The sequence below is a fragment of the Nelusetta ayraudi genome, unplaced genomic scaffold (assembly GCF_046127955.1).
Source record: "Nelusetta ayraudi isolate G7.1 ecotype Tasmania unplaced genomic scaffold, CSIRO-AGI_Nayr_v1 ptg000026l, whole genome shotgun sequence".
Classification (NCBI taxonomy): domain Eukaryota; kingdom Metazoa; phylum Chordata; class Actinopteri; order Tetraodontiformes; family Monacanthidae; genus Nelusetta; species Nelusetta ayraudi.
This window is the reverse complement of record NW_027466076.1, coordinates 4,302,815-4,327,539: the sequence shown is the minus strand read 5'-3', so window position 1 is coordinate 4,327,539 and position 24,725 is coordinate 4,302,815. Positions and strand designations below refer to the sequence as shown.

The window sequence follows — 24,725 nt, the reverse complement described above, 5'->3', positions numbered from 1 at the left end:
GACGAGAGGTTGGATTCTCTGAGACAAAAAGCAACTTTTTCTACTAAAACAGGGATACACTGTTGGTGGGTGGGGTTGGGGGAGGCGGTGTGTATGTATTGGGAAAGTGCAGTGTGGGGGAGTCCCATGCCGCCGCTGCTGCTGCCTCTGCTGCTGCTTCTGCTGCTGCTGCAGCTTGAAAATGAGGACATTCCTGTTCGGCAGCAACTGGGTGGAATTTGAATAGTACAGAGGAACCGCCCGGCGCTGATTGGCCCGCACCGGCATACTTGCAGCGCGCCAGTCTGTCGCTCAACGCATCCCGGGCGCCCGATTGGCTCCCCCCGGCGGCGGGGCGGACCCCTCGTCCTCGCTATAAATGCCCCCTCTGGTCTAGAAGCGTCTGCAAATGATCGCTGGTTCTCTCCGGTAGGCGGACCGCAGCCTGCAGTGATCCAGCGCGGCGCTGACTCCAACCATTCCCCCGGAACAAAACCAGTCCCACAGACTCACATAGCCGGGAGTCGACCCCCCCCCCTCTTTCGTTCTCTCTCTCCTTTCCTCTTCCTCTTCCTCTCTCTTTCTCTCTCGGAGGAAACAGGTTGGCCGCGGTCGGAGGGCAGAAAGCGCGGCGATGATCAACACCATGGAGTGCGCCGCCACCGCCGCCGCCGCCGACGCGCAGAGCCTCATCTCCATCTCGCTGATGAAGATCCACAACTCCAGGACGCAGCGAGGAGGCATCAAGCTGCACAAGAACCTGCTCGTCTCCTACGTGCTGCGCAACGCGCGGCAGGTCTACATCAAGGAGAAGTACGCCGAGATCTACCGCATGCAGCAGTACGAGGAGGTGATGGCGGTGTGCAACGAGATCCAGGAGCTGGACCCGCTGGAGCTGCGAGGCGGCGAGGAGGAGCAGCAGCTGCTGCTGCAGGAGCAGGAGGAGGAGGTGCTGGTGGAGGAGGAAGAGGACCGGGTGGGTCTGACGACGCACGGCCGGACGCAGTGCGCCCTGGAGGAGGCGGCCAAAGAGCCGCACTACTACCGGAGCTGCTGCATGGAGGCGCCTGCGGTGCCGCACTGCGAGCTGTTGTTCGCCGCCGCCGCCGCCAACAGCGGCAGTAGCGGCAGCGCGCACTGCAACAAGACCACGGTGCTGGACTTGGACACGCATGTGGTGACCACGGTGGAGAACGGCTACCTGCACCAGGACTGCTGCTGCCAGTGCGGCCAGGGCGCGCAGTCCCCGGCCAAGAAGCGGAAGGTGGAGTTCGGCTACTGCCGCTGCCACTGCTGCTGCTGCTGCGGCTCCAGCTGCGGAGGAGACGCGGAGGAGACGGACTCGGACTTTACGGCGTCTCGCAAGAGGGCCAAGCGGGACGAGTGTTCCTCCTCCATCCCCACCTCCTTCACCTCCTCCATCCCCACCTCCTTCACCTCCTCCATCTCCTCCACCGCCTTCATCTCCTCCACCACCACCTCCACCACCTCCTGCTACACGTGCCCGGACTACACGGACACCTCCAACATCTCCAACCTGATCTCCATCTTCGGCTCGGGGTTTACGGGACTGCTGAGCAGGCAGCCGGAGCTGGAGCAGATCTGTAGTAAACAGGTCCTGGCGGGTCTGGGCGCGTGGACTCGGGCGATCGTGGCGTTTTGAGTCGGTTTTGTTTGGTTGTCGGGGCCGGTTCGGGCGTGTGTGGGTCGGGTTCAGTTGGGACACGGTGGTTGAAATGCAATAGGGAGAACCGTTCTGTGTGTGTTTTTGTGTTTGTTTGTTTGTTTCATTTGGACACGTTTTGAAGACATGCAGGGTGAATGTTGAGCCAGGAGTCCCACACGGTCTCCACTTTACGCACAGATTCTTCTTCTTTTTGCGCCATCGAAGGAGAAAAACTCACCAACCCGGTTGCTTTTGGTAAAGTTACAGGAGTTGATTTTTTCTCTCTCTCTCTCTCTCTCTCTCTCTCTCTCTCTCTCTCTCTCTCTCTCTCTCTCTCTCTCTCTACAAACGACTTCACAAGATTCTCCCAAACTCAGTAGGATTTACAGCGGCAACGAGTTGGTCACTGTTGTGACCGTGAATGCATCATCATCACCACCACCATCATCATTTCTGAGCAGCACACGGGAAATGCTTGGTTTCTAATGTGGCCTCGTTGTCAAAAAAAAAAAAAAAAAAAAAAAAAAAAAAATTCGTTTTCCTTTATAATTTTCCATTTCCTGCATCTGAAGAAGCAGAGAAAGCCGGAAGTCTCCCGAGTTTCTACCTCAGAGCACACCTTTGTCTTAACGAGTCCTCAATTATGCATGTGAGTGGAGGTCATGGTGCGCTCTGAGTGACGTCACTCCCGCCTCTTTCTGATTGGAAGTCATAACTGAACCCGGTCTCCCCACCCTCTCGAAAGTCTAAATCAACTTTATTTTTTGACACGAGAATATTTAAGATGAGCATTTTAATGACACGAGTATTGGCCCGGAGAGGAGAGAAGCGGCGCCGTGCAGTGTCGCGAGGCACAGACGCTCCCAGTCAGTCAGTCAGTCAGTCAGTCAGTGTCTACACAGGAAAAAAAACAACACTTTTTTTTTTTGTTTGTTTTTGTTGTTGTGTCAAAATGAAATGGATTTGCATCCGTTGCCTTAAATCCAATGCACACCTTCTGCTCGCTATTGTCATGAACTGAACGTGAATGATGAATGTCTTCTGGGCTTTTTTGTGTTTTATTGTTTTTTGTTCAGGCACAAAAAAAACAACAAAAAAAACAAACAAACAAAACAAGGACAAACAGAACGAAAAATTGAACCACATTGTCTGTTTGTCATCGTCTTTGGGATTCGCTCCAATAAAACAACACAACACTTCTGAGGTACATTAGACTGAAAGCAGCTCGTATCAACACGTTAGTGACCCAACAGCCTTTCAGCTTCTTCTTTTTTTTTTTTTTTTTGGCCCACTTTTAATCATGGTTGTTGCTTAAAGGCCTCACACTACAAGTCACAAATCCAACACATTGTGTGTTTTTCCCCCCCCCTGTTTTGGTTTGTTTTTGTAAAAAAAAAAAAAATGAAAGAAAGAAGAATTATGGTGGTCCTTTTGTTTTAAAAAGGCAAACTCATGATTTAGCCATAACCTGAGAATCCACGCATTAGCTTTACGAGCACTATGTGTACCAAAATAGAGAGTATTCAGCCATTCTCTACATATTTTTTTGTTGTTATTCTTGTATTTTTGTGCTTACTAAATTGTATATCACCGGGTAAAACTGTTTCAGAAAAAAGTATTTGTTAAAAATTTATAATCTTAATAAAAAATGAAAACATACGAACGGTGTGGCGTTGTGTGATCTTTCAGTTTGGTCAAGACAAGCGGAGTTTCAAGACACTCCCCCCATGGTTGTCCAATCAGTGCAAGCAGAAATCCTTTTTTTTTCTTTTAAATTCATTGGTTCCTCAATGAAAAATGCAAGATGAACGCTGTTAAATTGCAAACTTCAGGCCTAAAAGCTACAGCAGCTGGACACTAATTCACCAATTGTAAGAATTTCTGAGAAAAACTGAGCAAAACATAAAAAAATCAATGGGTTGACGGACAACCTCAAAAAGCGGCGTTGATCTTCTTGACCTACTTTCTGTCAGAAAACAAACAAACACATAAATACACACAAACTACAAATCACCAAACGCCCAATCTTTGGCCGACAAATTCCAATTCTGCATTTCTGGGTTCTGCACTACCAATCAAATGTCTTTTCTTTCCTTCTCATGACTATTGACATGGCAGTTTCTCACTGAAGGCATCAAAACAACGAATGAACACACAATGGAATTATGTAGGAAACAACGAAAGTCTAAAACAACTCAAACACATTTTATATTTCAATTCCTCAAAATAGCCGCCTTTCACAAAAAGCATATTTAGAGTTATTGAGCGTGTTTTTCTTTGTTGCATAACTACATATATCTTGCTCATACATTTGATGTCTTCAGTGTCTATCTGCAGAGTAGAACGTTGCACAGATGAAAGAGAAGGTGTGTCCAAACTTTTGTCTGGTCGTGTGTTTCACAACCTGGCAACCGTTTGCAAACAAATAATTTCCCTGGGATGAAAGCGAAGCCTCCGCCTTCTCCTCTCTTTTCTGTTCTCCCTCTTCCTGTCTTTTCCTCGGCCCCAGCCTGGGATTCCCTCCCAGTGCTGTTATCTCTGCTCTGTGCCACTTGGTGGTGTTCTTGAAAATCAATGAATGAGGCGATCAGCGAGCTGTGTATGCAGACCGAGCCGAGCCGAGCAGAGCTGAGCTGAGCTGAGCAGAGCAGAGCCACCTCCGGCTGACCCTCCCTCAAACCCTCCACTCAGCAGCCCCCTCCTCCCTCCTGGTCCTCCCCCCGCCCTCCTCCCCCTATCCTCCTCCCCCTACCCTCCTCCCTCCCTCTTCCTCCTCCTCCTCCTCCTCCTCCTGGCTCATTTTTTAGAGTGAGGCATCTCTCTACCGCAGCATATCACATCCATCGCCACCGCTGCTGCTGCTGCTGCAGCAGCTCTGCAGGGTTTTTCCAGCTCGCGCTCCACCGAAAATAACCGGCTGCAATGGAAGTGATGAGGCGATGCCTGCGACGGATGATTGTGTGCTAGCGAATGCAGCTCTGGATCGCAGTGCAGTGCAGTGGGACTCGGAGGAGGTCGGGTTATCTACAAAGAGCGCGCAATTATTATTATTATTATTTATTTATTATTATTATTTAAATGAGTCTTTTGCTGGGAAATAATAATAAATAAAAAAAATACAACGTACGACGATCACAAACAGACAGAAAAAAACACAAGGACGCGTCAGCTCACGAAGATGCTTCGCGGTGCACACGCACACGTACACACACGCACGCACACAGCTCCTCCATCTGGATGTGGGAAGACTCGCGTGTATTCTTTATTTGCGCGCACACAAATAAAGAATAACATAAAATGATCTGCAGCAGTTTTTCCACTGACTTGCACCAAAAATAAAACCAACAACACGAACCGTAACAGTGAATAAAAATACATTTAGTTGAAGTCACGTTTCATTCACTCTCTACTTTGATCACCTCAGTCACATTAAAGGACACCGCCAGGTGGTGGTAGTGGTGGTGGGGGGGGGGGGGGGGGGGGGGGGCTGCAGAGTGTCAGTGTAGTGTGTGTGTGAGTGTGTGTGTGTGTGTGTGTGTGTTGGGGGGGGGGGGTTGAGGAGCAGACAACAGAGGGAGGGGTGGGGGAGGGGGGGTCAGGGTTGGTGGTGGGGGAGCTGCCTTGTCGGTGGGGGGGTGGGGGAGGGGGTTGATGGGTGGGGGGAGGGGCCAGGCCACATGTGACAGCGGGGAGGAGAGGGGGGCGGGGGAGGACTGTGGGGAATAGGTGTTTCAGGCAGCGGGGGTGGGGTTAAAGGGGGGGGAAGGGAGTTGGGGGGACGGGGGGGGGGTCGGCAGCAGCAGCAGAGATCACACGGGTGGGTCAGCCAGGTTGCACATGGGGTCTGGGTGGATGGAGGAGGGAGGGAGGGAGGGAGGGGGTCCTGAATGGTTGACTTTTGGTTTTTTATTAGTTATATCTGCTCTCTTCTCCTTCTCCTTCTTCTTCCTCTTCCTCTTCTAAAGGACTCGTGGGTCCGAGGCCCTCACTCGCTCGCTTGGTCCTGGTGTTTTTGCGGCCACACAATGAAGATCGAGCCGATTGGTGGATCTACTTCACTGAGGGTGTTTCCTGTTCCGTTACAGTGGAAGAGTCTCTGCTGGAGTCTCTAGTCCAGGGCTGGGACAACTGTTTGACTGCTGGGGCCACAATGGGTTCTAAAATAAAATTTGACAAAGGGGGAGCCGGAGTAGCAGCAGATGGATGGACTGTTTTGGTGATCCACCTCATAGGAGGACGAATATAGTTTTGCAGTTTGCCCATGTCTGGCCTAGAACAACCTAGAACCACCCCAGAACCCCCTAGAACGACCAAGATCATCCTAGAACCAGTCTAAAACCCCCAAGAACCACCTAGATTATCCTAGAACCACCCTAGAAGGACCAAGATCATCCTAGAACCAGTCTAAAACCCCCAAGAACCACCTAGATTATCCTAGAACCACCCCAGAACCCCCTAGAATGACCAAGATCATCCTAGAACCATTCTAAAACCCACAAGAACCACCTAGATTATCCTAGAACCACCATAGAACAACCAAGATCATCCTAGATACAGTCTAAAATCCCCCGGGAACCACCTAGATTATCCTAGAACCACCCCAGAACCTCCTAGAACCTGCCTAAAACATCTTAGAACTGCCTAGAACCTCCTCGAACCACCACAGAACCAACACCTGGTTCCCCTCCCTCACCTACTGTTCTCTCAATGAACCCACCGGCCGTCTCCTGATGGGACCTCTGATTATTCTGAGCTACTTGTGTCACCTATTTGTCTGCGAATGTGTTTGGACGTTTCCTCTCAAACGCTACCATTTTCCCTTTTTTGGGTTAACGTTAGTTCTATTAAGCTACGGCATTTTTTTGAAACCGACAATTTTCGCAAATTTTCTCTCTCTCTCTCAAAAAAACCAAAACACACACATTTACACAAAGTTGTTGCAACGAAGCAAGGCAGCCAAAGTTTTATCAGGGGCATCCAGTGATAAATACAGCTGGAGGTCACCTTTGCTGCATATTTCCCTAAAGAAAATTATGCCTACAGTAAACTAACAAAAAAAATAATAACGAAAAGCATTAAATTGGCAATTTAAATAAAAAAAAAAAATAGCACTATGACGGGGTGTATTTGAGGCCAGTACAATTTTACTTTTATATTTCCCTTCATTTTGTTTCAACAAAGAAAACCATCTTTTTTCAACAAATGGGCTGACGACGCTGCTCCAGTCTCCCCTTTGTTTGCCTGTTGCTGCTGCTGTGTTTTGGCACCTGGCAAGGGAGGAAGAATGGGGAGGAGGGGAGAGAGAGAGAGCGAGAGAGAGAGAGAGAGAGAGAGAGAGAGAGTGGCAGCAGCAGATGTAACAGGGCAGCAACTCCACTCTCCCACCTGGTGGCGCTACTGATACCAAGGGATATTAACAAATGATGGCACAAGCGGTTCCCTCTTCTTCATATGAACTGTGTGGTTGGTGATTGTGGTGTTGCAATTAATTCCTCTCATTTCTGTCCGGTCAGGATTCTCCGAAAGATGCTTTCGATTAGGTGTGTACCAGTATCGGGTATTGGTACCCATACCGGTGGTTGAGTACTCTACTCGAAATAAACAAAAGTAAGCTTCAGTTTACTTCACTGATGGAAAAAACACCATTGGTGAAAATTTTAAATCACTATCCGAGTTTGTGCTAAAACGTAATTTTGTCTGTTTTTTTGAATGGTCTCTTCTGATTGCCAAAAGAATGTAGGCCACGCCCTGTTTATATATGAAGCAGTCCACTCTCATTTGCATAACACAGCGGTCGACAACTGTTCATTTCCATTTTTTCACACACATTGATTACTATTAACAATTATACCATTTTCCTTTTTTTTCAAAACTAGTTTTTGAAAAAAAGTTATACTAGATTGCAGACGTGAAAGAGTGTAAAGTCACAACACTGATGGGACTGACTGGAAGATATTCTAGTTAAAAACCTTGAAAAATATATAAATAAATAAAAAAAGAAAACTAGGCAACGTCTTTATTTGCATATTGGAACAACATATGCTCCATATCATTTGCATTCAATATGTCAATAATAATTAGGACGAGCGTCCTTCCGTATTAAATGATGAAATTATTTAGAAAATGAACGATTAGCATATATTTCGGCAGTACTAATTACTGTGAAGCTGTAGAGATACAGTATCTGCTCCAGGTAGGTTTGTCCTAATTCATAATTTCTTCAGTCTGCCGACTCCAATGTACCTTGTAGCTTTAGATGAGGGAAATATAATGGCAAATATGACACAGTATGTCTAAATGAAAATTTCTTACTTTTACCAATCAGAACTGAGCTGGTGGGGCCACAGTGGGTTCTAAACTGTGACAGAGAGGCCGGAGCCTTAGCAGATGGATGGAGTGGTTTGGTGACCCCCCCCCCCCCTCATAGGAGAAAATAGTAGTTTGCAGTTTCATAGTTTGCCCATGCCTGGCCTACAACCACCTAGAACCTAGAACCACCTAGAACCAACCCTGGACCATCTAGACCAGGGGTGGGCAACAATGGGTTCTGCACAATTGACTGTCTTATGCACATCTGCTTTGGTTGTTCAGAGATTGATTTGAATGTCTTTGTAACTAGAACTACTGTATAGTCCATTTTTGTACTGTTTTTAGTGCTACAACAGTGTAGTTTCCCAACTTGGGATCAATAAAGTACATCTATCTATCTATCTATCTATCTTTTTAAAACAAATGTTGACATTTTTCACTTGCGGAACGCTTGATACTGTTGTGTGGACGAGTCAGACGGAGCACTGAAATGTTCCTTTAAGTCTGCAGCTGCATCCCATTTCAGGAACTGCCTGCCTGCGAGTCTCCACTCCAACGAGCCCAGACACGTTGGAACGGGTCGACGCAGCTGTCCGATTCCAAACATTCCTCCAAACGAGGCCAAGACATTCAGCAGTTTGTTTCAGGTCTGAACCCCCAAAAAGTCCATGTTTCAAACTTCTGAATTCACTCAGTGGCCCCTCAAAGTTTGTCCTTTCCCCTTATTTTTGACCCTGACAAACTATCTGCGAGTGTGTGTTGGAAACTCCCTCTCCGCCATCAGGCCTCTCTGCTTCTCTCCATTTTGTGTGTGTGACTGGAGACCATCCTAGTGCTTCACCTAGTGTTGTAGTCAAGACTGCACCAACTGAGACCAAGACATTATCAAGAGTAAAAAGCAGCAGCTAGGATTCTTTTCTGCTATTATCGTGTCATTACAGTGTTGGCTGAGTCTCCACTGGTCTTGATCAAATATCCTGAGCCCGTCCAGTCCGAGACCGTGACATGACCCAGTGAAAATGCCCCCGAGTCCAAGACGAGACCGAGACCCTTAAAAAGTGGTCTGGGGACCAAGACCAAGACCAACCTCCAGCACTACAACACCAGTTCGACCCATGAGGAAACCCAACAGCAGACGGCCGGTCACTCCTTTTAATGGACCGCACGTGGCGTTCGAGCAACATTGTGAAACCGCTCTTTTTCTACATAAACATGAAAAAGTTCATGTGATGCGTTCGCTGCCGACCCGGCCACAAATGTACTCTCTTGATGAGTCGGGTCTTTGTGAGCTGCTTCCACCGCAGCCTCTTTGTCTGGCCTGTGAGTCACGAGGCCTCGGAGCTCATGATCCCACACTGACTCATCAGCTGAGCTGCTCACTGGACGAGCCTCGGCTGCCCCTGAACGCAACACAACTTTTGCCGCCCACCCTCCCGCTCGCTGCTGCTGCTCCAGCACGGCCCGGGGAATTCCACCTCCTCTGGGCCTGAGAGGACTGCTGCTGCTGCTGTAGCTGCTATTACTACTGGTTACTGCGGTTGTTACTGCTGCTGCTGTAGCTGCTATTACTACTGGTTACTGCGGTTGTTACTGCTGCTGCTGTAGCTGCTATTACTACTGGTTACTGCGGTTGTTACTGCTGCTACTGCTGCTGTAGCTGCTGTTACTACTGGTTACTGCAGTTGTTACTGCTGCTGCTGCTGCTGTTACTACTGGTTACTGCTGCTGCTGTTACTACTGGTTACTGCAGTTGTTACTGCTGCTACTACTGGTTACTGCGGTTGTTACTGCTGCTGCTGTTACTACTGGTTACTGCAGTTGTTACTGCTGCAGCTGTTATTACTGGTTACTGCTGCTACTACTGGTTACTGCGGTTGTTACTGCTGCTGCTGCTGTAGCTGCTGTTACTACTGGTTACTGGGGCTGTTACTGCTGCTGCTGCTGCTGTAGCTGCTGTTACTACTGGTTATTGCGGTTGTTACTGCTGCTGTAGCTGCTGTTACTACTGGTTACTGCAGTTGTTACTGCTGCTGCTGTTGCTACTGGTTACTGCTGCTGTAGCTGCTGTTACTGCTGCTGTTACTACTGGTTACTGCGGTTATTACTACTGCGACTGCTGTTGCTGCTCTCGCTGTTGCTCTCCTGCTGCCGCTGCTAGGTATAAAAAGAGCTGCTGATTGGTATTTCGGAGTTCCCCCTTCTCCTGCTCGCCGCAGCTGCTGCACCAAATCGTTGGTGGCGTGAGGCGGTTTGAGCGCTCTGTCTCTTTTATCGCGTCTTTCCCACTTCGTCTCTGAGCCACTCGATCACACAGCAGACAAACTCTGTGCAAAAGGAATAAATAAAGGACTCTAGTGTTTAGCAGCACTCTCTAAGGTTGCAAGGTTGAGACCAGACCAATGCTGTCAGTGATATATGTACATATAAAGACTTGGTATTGCAAGTCCGCTAAAGGAGTTGAAAAAGAAACAACTGGTTGACGGCACGAAGCCGCATCAACCAGTTCGAGTGGCCAAACGAAGGCAACTGAAGTTTGTTAGACTTTTGATCAAATCGTATTGATCCCGACGTGAATAAATTCTCAATTTAACCTCATTGAAGGTGATAAATTGAAGTATTTAAATTAAGCCGAGAAGTCCTTCTACAAACAACAACAACAACAACCATACAGAGTAAAGTCATGATATCTTGGGTAAGAAGACAGGAAAAGTGCACGGCGCAGACACGAGAACCACAAGATTTATTTATTGAGCCATATCTGATTCATTATTCCAGTGTTGACCATGATCCCGTGTTGACTGGGACCATGATTGGGATGGCGGGGTGGTGGTGGTGGTGGTGGCGGTGGCGGGGGACAATGACAGTGAGTGGGAAGGTGCAGGAAGGTGTCGACTACGAGGGAATTTTCAAACTTCCTCCTGCTAAAACCTTCACTAGTACTACAGTGAGACATAAGTGCTTTTTTTTCATTTCCATTGTACTTTTTCACCTTTGGCAATATTTTTTTTTTACTTTTTATTTAAAAAAATATTTATATATATGTATATAGATTTTTATATTTGGCCAAAAAAAAAAAAATCCTGATATTCACAATGAGTATGAGTCCACTGCTGCAAACTGAATTTCATTTTCAACTAAAATCCTCTGGGGAAAAAAATTCATATTCCATCATATAAATACACTGAGAGAGAGAGAGAGAGAGAGAGAGAGAGAGAGAGAGAGAGAGAGAGAGAGAGACATCGGAAAAATAATAATAATGATAAAGATGCTCCAAGTCCTCCAATGCATGCTCTGCCTGGATGGTCTAAGCGGCTTCCCTGACCTCGTCTGTTAACCCAGAAACTACAGGTGCTTCACTGCTGCTGCTACTTGTTGTGTTTTGCGTGAGGATGTGAGAGTCAGAGAAAAAAAACAAGAAAACATGGGGATTTTGGTCTTTCCACTGCGAGCGCAACCGCCCCACCCCCCCCACCGGCGTCAAGGTTTGGTGGGCTGGATGGACAGCAGGCTGCCAAACTTGAAGTGCTGAATCACGGGGAACTTCTCCAAACACTGGAGAGAGAAGAGAAGAGGAGAGAGAAGAGAAGAAGAGAGGGAAGAGAAGAGGAGAGAAAGAGAGAGAAGAGAGGAGAGAGGAGAGAGGACAGAGGCGTTTCTTCGTCAGAAGGCAGAAAGTTTAATAAGTTCTAGTGAGGAGCACATTTCAAACCCTGTGAATACATAATAATCATCATAACAAATAAGGATTAGGGATGCACCGATACAGATACCAGTATTGGTATCGGTACCGATACCAGTATACAAATAAGTCAGTCTGTGAAACAAATGCTGCATATACTGTATGTTGATGTGATTTTTTTGTTTTTCGTTTCCATTTTTTGGTTACGGCGCTGCCGGGCCACGTCCAAACAAGTTGATATTGGCTCAACCTCTGACACACTGTCACCATCAGCACCAGCCAGCATTCTGACACCCACAAACAAACTACAAACTACACCAATTTGAAGAAAAAAAACACAACAACAACAGGTCAGACCGTTGGAACAGATTGACCCCCAAATGGTTGGAAGGCCGACAGTGTGGTTGGTGGAGGAGGAAGTGTTGCAGTCAAGACGGCACCAACCAACCCAGACCAAGACATGATCAAGACTTTTTCCAGGTCTGTTGTTATTTTTCTTGGACGTATAAAGTCTTGGTCTGGTCTCGGTGTCGATACTCTCTAGTCTTGATCATGTCTTGGTTCCGGTTGGTCGGTGCCGTCTTGACTACAACACTAGGCCAACACCAATCATCTCCCCCACCCTCAACAACAAGGGACTGGAGCTGTGACCATTTGGTTCGCTTCAATTTTAATAATAAACGTCTTATTTCCTCTCCATATTTCCGCCACAGGTCATATTAATGGAACAAATGGTTTGGGCGTTAAACGTCAAACCCCGTCGGGTTCCCCGCTCTGCTCTGAATGAAGCAGAGCAAACAGCTGCTGGAGCAGCTCAGAGAGAAGATGTCCCATTGTGTGGCCGGATGTAGGACTGCATGTTTTTGTTGGGGAGACTGGGTGGGTGTGGGGAGAGGGGGAGGGAGACTGGGTGGGGGTGGAGGGTGTCTGGGGTGGGGGCAGGGAGCCTCAGCTGGGGAGCTGGAGGTCGGGGGGGTGGGGGTGGTGAATTTGAACTCTGCGTTGGCTCAGCCCGCCTGTCTGCGGCTCCGACACAATCAGCGGCCATCATCATCTGGGCCCCCCCGCAGCCCCCTGGAATATTGCTTCCCAGAGGTCACGTGATCAATGAGGTCGAGGTTAGCTAGTCGTCCAAGGATCACTGGTGACACATTGACTGGGCCACCCGGCTCATTGAAAAAAACTATTTTTTTTTTAAATATTTAGTCCCAGTGGCCAATATGTTTTTCCCTCCCTCATTCTACCAAACTGAGGTCAATGTTAAAGGGCCATTGATGTCTTGCACTGGTTGTGGAATTTAAAAAAGCAAAGTTACAACAAAATCTGTGTCTTTATTGAAATGAACACCGAAAAAATGTATTATTATTATTATAATTATTATTGTTGATATAATTTTTTTCAAGTTTGACAGGCTGGATTAAAAAGCTAAACGGGCTGCATATGGCCCCCGTGCCGTAGTTTGCCCACGCCTGGTTTAGCCCATCCAATAAGCGACCAACGTCAAAAGTCAACGGACGAGCCACGCCGAGGACCAAACTGATACGTTGCCTCTAACAGCAAGATCCAACACGTTACGGTCTATTCAGATCCTTCACGCAAAGGCTTGCTTACGTTCGCTAACTGTAGCACGTTGAGGTCCTCAAGGGGCGAGGAGCGAGTGCGCAAACCGCCTTTAGCCGACCTCAGGAGTCAATGCCAAAGTACTTGTACTGTGGAGTGGGTCAGATTATATTTACCGGTAGGCTAGCAGAAACCACTGACGTGCGCTAGCCTAGCACCGGCGAACTCTGTCCAGCTACAAGGACTGGAAGAAAAGGGTCGAAACGGTCTCCACTGATAATTAGCACACAGACTAAATTGGAAACTGAGGCCCTGTGTCCAAAATTCTGAACTGCCCCTTAAACCCTGAATCCTCAGCGGTCACTGCGCTACTATCCAACGTAGACAGATTTCACCTAAAAACCAGTATCAAACCACTTTCAGCAACACTTTACGCAGCCAACTGGAACCAACAGCTTGGAGCAGAGGAGAGACAAATTAAAATTGGTTTGTTTTGGTCTTTTTCTTTTACATTTAAAATCACTGAATCTAAAGCTGGAGCGGCCATGAATCCGACCATTCAGCGGTGTTTTCCATCAGGACTGTGTCAACATGTAAAGTTCCCCCTAATTTTTTTTTTTTTTTTTTTTTTTTTTATTAAACGTAGCAGTGCCATACCTACTGTAGCCAGCTAGCATTTCTGAAAACAATATACACATTTTCTGGTGGTGCTGGAACTGCCTTCTTCTGTCAGACAAGAGAACGTTCGATTCCACTCGACTCTCTACAGTCTCCCCTGCTCGAACCCTGTGTGTGTGTGCGTGTGTGCACGTGTGCATGTGTGCGTGTGTGCGTGTGTGCGTGTGTGCGTGTGTGTGGGGCCGGGGAAAGGGAGAGAGGAATGCGAGTCTAGCTGCTGATGGCTGCTCCAGGCTCCGAAGAGGAAGGTCGGGACACGGGGAGGGGAGGATTTAATGAAGGAGGAGGGAGGAGGGGGAGGAGTGGGGGCTGGGGAAGGGGAGGGGAGCTGGGGGAGGGGGTGGGGCAGACAGCTTGGCCCCTCAGCTCTTTGGGAAGACTCGCAGGCTGCTCTGGAAAACACAGGATGTGGGCAATGCAGGCGGGGAGAACGGGTTTAGACATCCACCCCTCCCCCCACCACCCAGCCAGCCGCCCACACACACACACACACACACACACACACACACACACACACACACACACACACACACACACACACACACACACACACACACACACACGGTTCCATTCTTGCTCTTCTTAACCCTTTCCTGTCTCCCTCCTTCCTCCTCCTCCGCTGCTAACTCTGCTAACTCCACCACTAGCCCCGGTCCGTCCGTCCGGAGAAGCGGTTCCTTTCCGCCGAGCACCCACCGAGAGTCAGTCCGGTCACCACGGACCCGGTTTTCTCCAAATATGTCACGTCAACAAGAAAAAAAAAAAACAGCTTTGAAGTCACCGGAGTAGCGGATTTTTAATGTTATTTTTTATTTGCGCGGAAATCGACTTTATGTGCGTCTTTTCTGTCGCAACTTAGCGAGTCTTTTTGCGCCAAACTGCTTTTTCGAGACCCCGTAATGTGAAGGGGAAAAAAAAAACAACATTTAGCACATATATTGTGTAGAATTTGTGACCTAGTTAAAGCCAAGTTATTAAATTAACTTAAACAACACTAACAAAAAAAAACAACCCACTAATAACCTGTGACCAAATCCATAGTAAAACCAACATCCATTCAGTCCCATCGAGGATTAGAAAACAGCTTCAAGCTGCGCCCTCGACAACAGAACCCTTTGAGGTTGTGCGCTGCCTCCAGTTCAGAGGACGGCTTCTCTCAGCTAAATGTTTACACCAGTGAGCTAGCTTGCTGATGGTTAGCAGATGTTAAATTTTGCTCCTTATTTAGCACGTTAGCGCGCTAAAAACCCGCTTCTAGAAGGGCCCCGTTCTCCACATGTACGTCTCTCCATCAAAAAGGTCTGAAGGTTTGTCCTCATTTCAAAACACACGAGGCTAGGAGAGCTGCACTAGAGGACACTGCACTATTCTCATTTACTTTATACTTTATTCTTCTTGTACTTAAAAAAAAAAAAAAAAAATCCATTTCAAATATAACTTTTTTTAATCTTCTATTTTAACATTGTTAAAACACCAAGCAGGACTGATCCCAAATTGGGAAAATACACACACACATATAAACTACAAGTCAGTTCAGCGATGTCTTTCTTTCTCTTATGTATGAACACATAGAAACACAAGTACCGTTTTTCTACTGATCACAGATTCAGCTGTGGCAGTATTGTAGCACAACTCTGGATTAAGACAGAGTAAATATATACTTTTTTTTTTTTTTTTTTAATTGCAAACCTATTTAGACACTTTTTGGACTGTGTTGACACCAGGACTGTTGCCCTGGAAACCTGTAGACACCAGGAAGGACGACAGGTTTCCAGGGTTTAATCACCAGAGACTCCTCAGTGAGAGTCGAGCAGAATGACGCGAGCATACCTCTGCCTTGTACATCCTGATCAGGCCCTGGTTGACTTTGGACCAGGAAGGAACAGCGCTGATGTTCCACAGCTGGTTGGAGTGTTCGGCAAAAGGACCCGTCTTCATCTGCAAGAAAAGAACCAAAGCAAAAAAAACAAAAAAGGAATAAAAGTGAGACGTGTTTTTGCGAAACCTCACACACACACACACACACACACACACACACACACACACACACACACACACACACACACACACACACACACACACACACACACACACACACACACACACACACACACACACACACACCGACTAGAAAAGTTCAATTTCAAATAATGGAAAACAAACATGGAACAGAGTCAAATTATCTCTGAATGGTGGAGTTCGTGCAGGGAAAAGTAGGTCACCAGCAATAATTTTCTCATTTTGGGGACGATTCAGAATAACAGGAAAGAAATACTTTGAATTTGCCTTGATGGAGTTGATTTTTTTCCAACAACTCTTTTGGTTTAGGGCTTCTTATTTGCTACTTTCTTTCAAAAAAAAAAAAAAAAAGGGGGGGGGGTGCGGGGGTGGCAGGTCACAAATGGAGCACTAAAGATATCAAAGGATACCATTAATAGGTCCCACACAGGAACTGATCACACAGTGTATCTTGACTTTATGTCATTATGAAATCTAAAGAGCAACCAGCGTGAGGTGTTTTAACAGCACCGGGCACACAGACGCACATCAAGTGTCTCTGAGGATGGTGATGACCAAAAGCAAATCAATTATTAATTTAATAACTTCAGCCCATCGCCTTGTCCAGTGGGGACTTCAAACTTACGGCTGTGATTGTGCACCATCAATAAACAACAGTAGAGTAGTAGAAGAAGAAGAAAAGACAAACAAAATGTAGAACTCTGATAATAGAAGAAGAAAATACAACCCGCAGAGATTGGAAAAGAGTGGGAAAAGAAATCCTCAGCTTTACACAGACTTCTTAGCAACTGTCAGCACCACACAACTAAAGAGAAACAGTCGTTCCGACGCTCTTATATAAGCACGTATTAGCGACAAGAACCAAAGGAGGAGAACAAAAAGGATTTGCGAGCAGCAGACGACAGGAAAAACGGACAAATTGACCGCTGGCTCGCTGGCTCGCATGTATGAACTGGATGCTGCTCTCGGCTCCTTCTCTCCCAAAAGGCAGAGGAACCCAAACTCAGAGCCCCGGGGCATCAATCTAACAACCCCTCCTTTTTCCACCTCCTCCTCCTCATCCTCCTCATCCTCCACTTCCCTCTCTTCCTCCTCCCCCCAGCCAGCCCGAATCCAACCCCCCTCCTCACACATCTCCAGACACTTTCCAGGGCCTCGCATGAGAACACATGGGGGAAGGGCATGGAAGAGGGAGGAAAGGAGGGGCTGGGGGTGGGGGTGGAGACAGACCGTATTCCCTGGAGGAAGGAGTGATTCACAGCAGCGTGTGTGGAAGGAAGTGACTCATGTTTAGGACGACGCACAAACACACACACACAGGCTCACAGGCGCGCACGCACGCACGCACACCAGAGCTCAGTGAGTGGGTAATAAAACCAAGTCAAGTTTGCAGTATCCACATGTGCGGAGGGAAAATACTCGGGTGGATGTAGGGAGCGCTGTGCTGTGCTGCTGCTGCTGCGCTTCCAGGCTTTTAGTTTTTTTTTTCCTGAGCGACGGTAAACAAAGGAGGCAACAGTTCAGCCTGGAGACGGCAAAAAAAAAACAACAACACACACACACACACAACAAAACATTTAGCGTCATCAGTTCATTTCTGTGTCAGGCCGATTTCCCTCGTTAGCCACTTTAGCAGCAGCAGCAGCAGCAGCAGCAGTGTGATGTGACACTGCTTGGGAAGCCTGGATCCAAACTGACAGACTTTATATCTGGATGTATGATATACAGAACCAGTCAAAAGTTAATAAAGTTTTTTTTTATTTATCTTGTCGTACTTTCTACATTGTAGATACCAACTGATGGCATCCAATATATGAGCAAGATACATGTAATTGTAATTATGCAGCAAAGAAAAACGCGTTCAATAACTCTAAATATGCTTCTTTTTTTTTTAATGAAAGGCAGCTATTTTGAATTATTGAAATATAAAACGTGTTCGTGTTATTTCACACTTCTATTGTTTCCTGCATAATTCCACGTGTGTTCATGCGTAGTTTTGATGCCTTCAGTGAGAAACTGCAATGTCAACAGTCACGAGAATTAAAGAAAACACATTCAATTCATAGGATGAGTCCAAACCTTTGACTGGCAGTGTATGAGAATTTGTCCACCCAACAGAATAAGAATATGAGAAAAGTGTTCATTTTCTAAGCCGAGCGACAACGGGATTTCTTTACCATTGACTGTTTGTACAAGAAATGTCTTGATAAAAGGCAACCAGTCACTCATGGTTGCAGCTGGTGGTGATAGTTAGTAAAATCAGGGCACTTATGAAAAAAAGAAGAAAGAAAAACTGCGGTAACTCTGCGCAAAAGCGACAATGTAAGAAATTTGGTCTCTAATCTTTCATCTGAGCACAGTTTTGAGTTCATACATCTTACATTGAGAGGACAAAGTCAAGGGGGGGGAAAAAAACACTACATTTAGTGCCGTTGTTTTCACCATTTTCCCAGTTTCTAGGCTGCTCAGTGATTGAAAGAAAAAACCCTCCTAAACAAACAATGGCATTGCAAAAAAAAACAAACAGTGAAATTATTAGTGAGTAAAAACAGGGAGCAACATGAGGAGAACCACAAAGGCCTTCTCTCACACACACAGCAAGACCAGCATCCTTCCAATGACCGTAAGGCGAAGGGAGAGGTCACCCAGCAGCAGCAGCGTGAGGAGGCGGAGGAGAGGAGGAGGGAGGTGGAGGAGGAGGTGCTTCCACACGGGAAGGAGGAAAAGGATGTATTTGCTCCACCAACGCCCTCCTCTAACGTACTTCCTCTCCTCCTTTTCCTCCAAAGCCCCCCCAAAACAAAGCGTATGGTTCCTGCTCTGGCGCTCCACCAACACAACCCAACCCTCCCACCCCCATCTTCCTCTTCCTGCATGCAGAGAAAGAAAAAGGCCCACATTCAGCAGTGGAGGCCAAGCATTTCCAAGCTGAGAGTCACCAGACAGTGCAAAGCACCTTAAAAAACACACAAAGGACTTTATGTGCTAATGAATTTCTTTGTGTATAATTTGATTGTAGATATATTGTGGGTGGGAGCCAGACATAAAATGAATGAAATAAAATCAAAGCCACTTAGGGAAAGTTCAATTCCTCCTCTTCAAAGTTCTCCTTACTGCTCTTCTTGGCTGCTAGAAATGCGGCTCGGCGAGGATCCGCACGTCTGAGTGAGCGGGTCAGAGTCAAATTCTTTTCACCTGAGTCGGAGGCTGAAACCCGAGATAGCTCAAAAACCAAAACTGGATACATTCCAGCAGAGGTGGGAAAATACTTGTGTAATTAAAGTCAGCTGGAACCCAGCAACCACCCCCCCACCCCCAGCAACACCTCCTCTGCAGATGAAAACTACACAACACGCCAATAATACGAGTCCATCAGTGTCCCGGCTCTTTCTCTATAGAGGGTTTAATAGGAACGCCGTGCCAAGGGGTCGACAAAGCTACAAACACGACACAATGAATGAACACACAAAATCATGACAACGAACCATGAGTTCACTCACACCCCTTGAAAAAAAAGCTTCACCTCTCCTTCAGTCATCAAACCACAGTAGTTGCACCTCATCGGTCAGAAAAGCACAAGAAAAAAAAGGAATAGAGGAAGACAGCCGCCACACGGCGGCGCTGTTTGCTCCGCCCACCTCATTAATGAACTTGATGCAGTCCAGAAACATGTAGTCCTGGTGATGCTCGTTCACCACCTTCTCGTCAACAATGTGCTGCGGCTCCAGCGTCGGGTGCTCTGGAGGAAGGGGGGAGAAGCGAGGGGAAGGCTGCGTCACTTCACACTCACCACTAGGTGTCACACTTTACCTTCAAATGCACTGGGGCCGACCTCTAGCGGTCTGAACGCGCGTCGGTAACAAAGGAAACGTCAGAGTTTTGTGCCACTGCAGGTGTTGGAATGAACACGGACAGAGCGAACCTGAAGTAGCTCGGTAGTCATTCAGTTGTCAGACTGGCCAGAACAGAACCGGTCAGTTGCACTAGCAGTCAAAAGTTTGGACACGCCCTATGAATTGAATGTCTTTTCTTTCTATGGCCACTTTCTTTCATAAAAAGCATATTTAGAGTTATTTTTTATTTATTTATTATTATATAGAGTTAGTTAGTGTCCAAAAGTTTGACTGGTAGTGTGTAATGAATTTTGCTGGATAAATTTGGGTCATGACTTCATGTTGAGGAAAAAATCAATGCGTGTCCTGAGACTCCACCAGTTGAGAACCTCTCACTGGTCCAGTCCAGCGCCAACCTTGAGAAGACCGGAGACCCTGGAAGATCATTTGCTATCCGTCTCAAAGGTCTCACCTAAAAACTGGGAGCTTCCCCAGATGAAGGGCAGGAACTGAAAGTCATCCAGTCCCCACACACCTTGGCTCCCCGCGGGTTCCATTCTGTAGGTTCTCTGCAGCTTCCGCATCAAGGACAGATACCTGGGAAGGACAGCATAAATAGTTCAGGCAATGCAGACATACGACTTTAAAACAACTTTTACTTCTTCTTTTTACTTCTTCTTTTTTTCTTTTTTTTTTAAACAAGAAAAAAATAAGACAAGACAAAAAAAAAAAGACTTATTTTTTCCTTTTTACAGAACAGCTGAATGCGGAAGTCTCACCTGTTAAATACCTTCAAAACAATGGCCAGCTGATCGTCAACCCTGAGGGCTTCAACCTTACAGAGGCAGCAGAGGAATGCAGCAAAAGCAGCTTCATGGCCTGAGAAGATAAAGGTCACGCTGGAGCAACGCTGGGAACACTCACGGCACATTGCCTTGGGCTTAGAGAGGTCACTTAACATGATTACTACTGCTGGTAAGAACAATACTTCCATACTTGGCAGGTGAACGATTCGCCTTTGGTCACACAATAGTAGGTAAGAAGCCCTTTAATTGAAGATTCTATTTGTGAGAACTGTAATAAATTGATGTTGGATTACTAAAAATAATGGCACAAGTGATTTTCTTAGCAATATCTTTACATTACCTTGACATGCCCAGCAAAAAAAGGGAGCATAACAAAACAACAACACCAACAAAAAAAACTAGAAAGCGATATTGCGCCTCTTAGTGGACATGCTTGGAAATTGTCTATAAAATCAAATACAAAGTAGATGGATGCATCTTCTTCCACTCCAAGGACAAGAATATTAGACTAACTGGCATCTTTATGTTGCATGCGGACATGAATGTGAACACGCGTGGCTGTTGGTCCATGTCACAGGTGGGCAAACTGTTTGACTGGTGGGGCCACAATGGCTTCTAAAATGTGACATAAGAGCCGAAGCAGCAGCAGATGGATGGAGTGTTTTGCTGAGCCACCTCATAGGAGGAGAAAATGTAGTTTGCAGTTTGGTATTTTGCCAATGCCTGGCCTAGAACCACCAGAACCACATAGAGCCTCCCCAGAACCATCTAGAACCACCACAGAACCACCTAGAGCCTACCCAGAACCATCTAGAACCGCCACCAGAACCACCTAGAGCCACTCCAGAACCATCTAGAACCACCACCAGAAACACCTAGGCCCATCTAGAACCACTACCTAGGACCATCTAGAACCACCACCAGAACCACCTTGAGCCTCCCCAGAACCATCTAGAACCACCACAGAACCACCTAGAGCCTACCCAGAACCATCTAGAACCACCACCAGAACCACCTAGAGCCACTCCAGAACCATCTAGAACCACCACCAGAAACACCTAGGCCCATCTAGAACCACTACCTAGGACCATCTAGAACCACCACCAGAACCACCTAGAGCCTCCCCAGAACCATCTAGAATCACCACCAGAACCACCTAGGACCATTTAGAATCATCTAGAACCACCACCAGAACCACCTAGAGCCTGTTTGCAAAACACTGTCCATCACTGATTACTCTTGAAAACGTTGGAGGTCAGGATTAGTTTTGGGCCGTGAAAGACGGGCAGGAATGACCTGCATCAAAACACATGCAGCAGAGGTGAGCAAGGTTCTACAGTACAGAGAAAAAAAAAAAAAACAAGCCAGAAAACCAATACCAGTTCCGTAGTCTATCCTGGTGGCATTGCCGACAGCCTCTTTCAGGTAGAGCGCTATCTCCGCAGCTGCAGCCTGCTTGTCGGGGGGCAGCACTGCCGACACCAGGGACTCTGCTTCCTGCAAACACACAGGAGCCACACGCGCTGTCAGCAAGGTGAGGCACAGAACGCTCAGTGAAAAGCACTGCACAGTCTGGTGAATCGTGTTGCAATATGGAAAAGAGAAGCAGAAGTTTCTTATTAGCATCAATGTCTACTGTCTTTACATTGTGAGAGAAAGTGTATAAAACAAAATAGTTAATAAAAAAAAATCACAGTTCAAGAAATATTTAGCGTATATTGACAGCTATGAATCAAAAAGCTAAATTGATCAAATGTGTTTTTGCACACTCAAGCAAAACTGCCAGATTACAGATTAAAGATGAGACGTCTAATTGTTCCTGGTTGTGAGTTCGCGTGCACAAACCTGATCTAGTTTGCCATACCAGGTCCTGAAGGCCTTATTACCAAAGCGTGACGGCTGGTCAACTGGAGGAGTCTCATTTATCCACTGGTCAAGAGTCCCCAGAAGATCCAGCAGCTTCTCCACAGTCTGTCAACGCAGGGGGAGAAGATCACAGTGGTGGATGTGCAGCAACACGGGATTGTAAGAAGAAAACCACAGGAGACACAACACAACACAACACAACACAACACAACACAACATACCTCTGACACTTTATACTCAGACGTGATCTTCCTTCCCTTCACTCCATCATTGATTGCGAGAACAAAGCCCAGGTAGTCAGCGTAGGCCTGTGGTAGGAAATACTTTGAGACCACAGCGTCTTCGGGTTTGGAGAATTCGAGTCACAACAGAGATGAACGATCCGTTTGGACTCACATCGTCAGAACAATTCTACTTTTTCTAATTGAAGTTTCATGAAGATTTTATTTGTCCCCGAGTGGGGAAATTCAGGTTGTGCAATAAATGAAAACGAAAATATCAACTATAGCAGTGGTTTCCATCACTTATGGGAAACCAGATGGCGTAACTGCACGTCGAGCAGCATCACATGATGATGCTTTGATGATGCTTTGATGATGCTCATGATTTGATGATGACGAAAAATGCTGTTGGAAAGCTTTATTTAAAAGCAACAGACAACAGACCACCAACCTGTGATCGTTTCCACTTGCCCATGTCGGTCACTGTGGTGATTTCCCTCCGGGGGACCATGAAGGTGTTGCTGAGTTTGACAGAGGCAGCCTCATCCTCAGGAGTGGATCCTGCAAGACGCACATCCCAGCATCAGTTTCATGTCTGTGCTTCTGAAACCTCGGTGTCAAACTCTGGGCCCGCGGGCTGGATTTGGCCCGCAGTGTAATTAGATTTGACCCACGATGCAATACAACATCACTGCTCGAGCCGACCTGCCGGTATCATACAGCACATGCACCACTAATACGAAAAATCTCAGAATTCTCTGCTGGTATTTTGGTGCCTCAACCAGGACAGGACGTTCATGGAAGGATATTATTGTGACTTCAGTTCAATTCAATTTTGAGTGTGTGTAATATCAAGTTATTTAAAATACGGTATTAAGCGTTGTATTTTCCATAGTTAGGTTGAAGCAAAACTTGTTTGAGTCCATATTCACTGTTATATCTGGAGGAAGGTTGCTTTTTTCCAAATACAGCGCAATGCAGCAGTTGCATAGGCGGTAGCTAAACTTCCCAAGTACGAGCATATATAGCATTTACATCATGCCATCAATGGAATTCTTAAAGATGACTATTGAATCACTGGCAATATTACTGCAATTTCAAATAAAGTATTGTGAACAAAATCAGACAGCGTTATTGTCTCAAATAGTGTTACAGCGTCGTACAATTTGCATTTGCGAGGCAAACTGAGTGACGTTCAAGGACCGAAGCCTTCGACCAGAGGTGGAAGCTCGCCGGGAGGGATGTTGAGCATTGAAAAAGACACCTCCCTCTAAAACTCACTCCACCAAAATTGCTGGAAGCGCACAATAGTGTATTGTGTCGCGCAACCGTGTAGTGTAATTCGGGTTAACAAACCAATGGAGAACGACTCGTCATATCGCGTGCGCGGAAGGCTCCGCCGAGATGCATCCCTCGTTTTCGTCTTCTGCTCTTTTTTTGTTTTCATTAGTAATTAAAAGCGTCGGAGCTCAGTGCTGCGGCTAACCAGGCTAACGTCATATACACACGGCAACAACAACAGGCAGCAAACACAAGGCGAAACGACTCGCTAGCGGACGGCAGGGAGATGATTCGCTGTGCTTTACCTGACTGTTGTTCACTTTCCGCCATGTCCACGGCCGCTGCTGGACTTCTTCGGGAATTTGTGACATACTGATAATAGTACATCACCGCCCTCTTTCGGACGCACGATGTAATGCATGTGGTTATTCAAAGATTCGACAGATTCCGAAAGATTTTATTTGTCACGGCATGTCAAGTTACGTGCCAGTGAAACAAACGTCGGTTTGGCAAAACTCGACGTGTTTTGTGCCTGCAAAGCATAAAGTAAAAAAAAAAAAAAAAAAAAAAAAAAAAGTAAAAAGTGTCAGTAAAATGTAAGTTTTACAAATATACAAAAATATAAAATTAAAACTTTAAAAAGATTTCTTTAAAAAAAGTGAATAAGGTACGGATAAGGGTGTTTGAAGATATGTTTTGCACAACTATATAATATAATATAATATATAAAATAATATCAACAATAATAGTGATAAATAATGATAACAGTAGTAGTGGCAATTAAGAATGACGCTACAATAGTGCAGTATAGTAACAGAAACGTCATAA

At 46.3% G+C, this 24,725-nt stretch overlaps 2 protein-coding genes and 1 long non-coding RNA gene across 3 annotated transcripts; 1 reads left to right on the top strand and 2 right to left on the bottom strand.

Moving 5' to 3' along the window:
- Nucleotides 1-401: 401 nt before the first annotated feature.
- Nucleotides 402-2,761, top strand: ier5l (immediate early response 5-like). The gene has a single exon (XM_076029205.1). It carries the CDS (start codon nucleotides 614-616, stop codon nucleotides 1,640-1,642), a length of 1,029 nt encoding a protein of 342 aa, XP_075885320.1. The 5' UTR covers nucleotides 402-613; the 3' UTR covers nucleotides 1,643-2,761.
- Nucleotides 2,762-7,646: 4,885 nt separating this feature from the next.
- LOC142890284 (uncharacterized) lies at nucleotides 7,647-10,577 on the bottom strand. Its single transcript, XR_012927056.1, has 2 exons — nucleotides 9,798-10,577; nucleotides 7,647-9,455 (listed from the first exon to the last, which is right to left on the bottom strand). It is a non-coding gene; the product is annotated as an uncharacterized LOC142890284 (long non-coding RNA).
- Nucleotides 10,578-10,675: 98 nt separating this feature from the next.
- Nucleotides 10,676-24,294, bottom strand: ptpa (protein phosphatase 2 phosphatase activator). The gene is made up of 10 exons (XM_076029203.1): nucleotides 24,203-24,294; nucleotides 23,068-23,177; nucleotides 22,617-22,703; nucleotides 22,375-22,500; nucleotides 21,909-22,026; nucleotides 20,503-20,602; nucleotides 20,196-20,320; nucleotides 19,529-19,629; nucleotides 15,702-15,809; nucleotides 10,676-11,506 (listed from the first exon to the last, which is right to left on the bottom strand). Exons 1-10 carry the CDS (start codon nucleotides 24,282-24,284, stop codon nucleotides 11,432-11,434), a joined length of 1,032 nt encoding a protein of 343 aa, XP_075885318.1. The 5' UTR covers nucleotides 24,285-24,294; the 3' UTR covers nucleotides 10,676-11,431.
- Nucleotides 24,295-24,725: the final 431 nt, after the last annotated feature.

Bases quoted from the DNA above. Each gene is read 5' to 3' on its own strand.
- ier5l (XM_076029205.1), top strand. From the start codon at position 614: ATGATCAACACCATGGAGTGCGCCGCCACCGCCGCCGCCGCCGACGCG.
- ptpa (XM_076029203.1), bottom strand. From the start codon at position 24,284: ATGTACTATTATCAGTATGTCACAAATTCCCGAAGAAGTCCAGCAGCG. The intron at 20,603-21,908 runs GTATTGGTTTTC...TTATCTTCTCAG, and splicing joins CAGGATAGACTACGGAACTG to GCCATGAAGCTGCTTTTGCT. The intron at 15,810-19,528 runs GTGGGCGGAGCA...CTTTTCTTGCAG, and splicing joins GCATCAAGTTCATTAATGAG to ATGAAGACGGGTCCTTTTGC.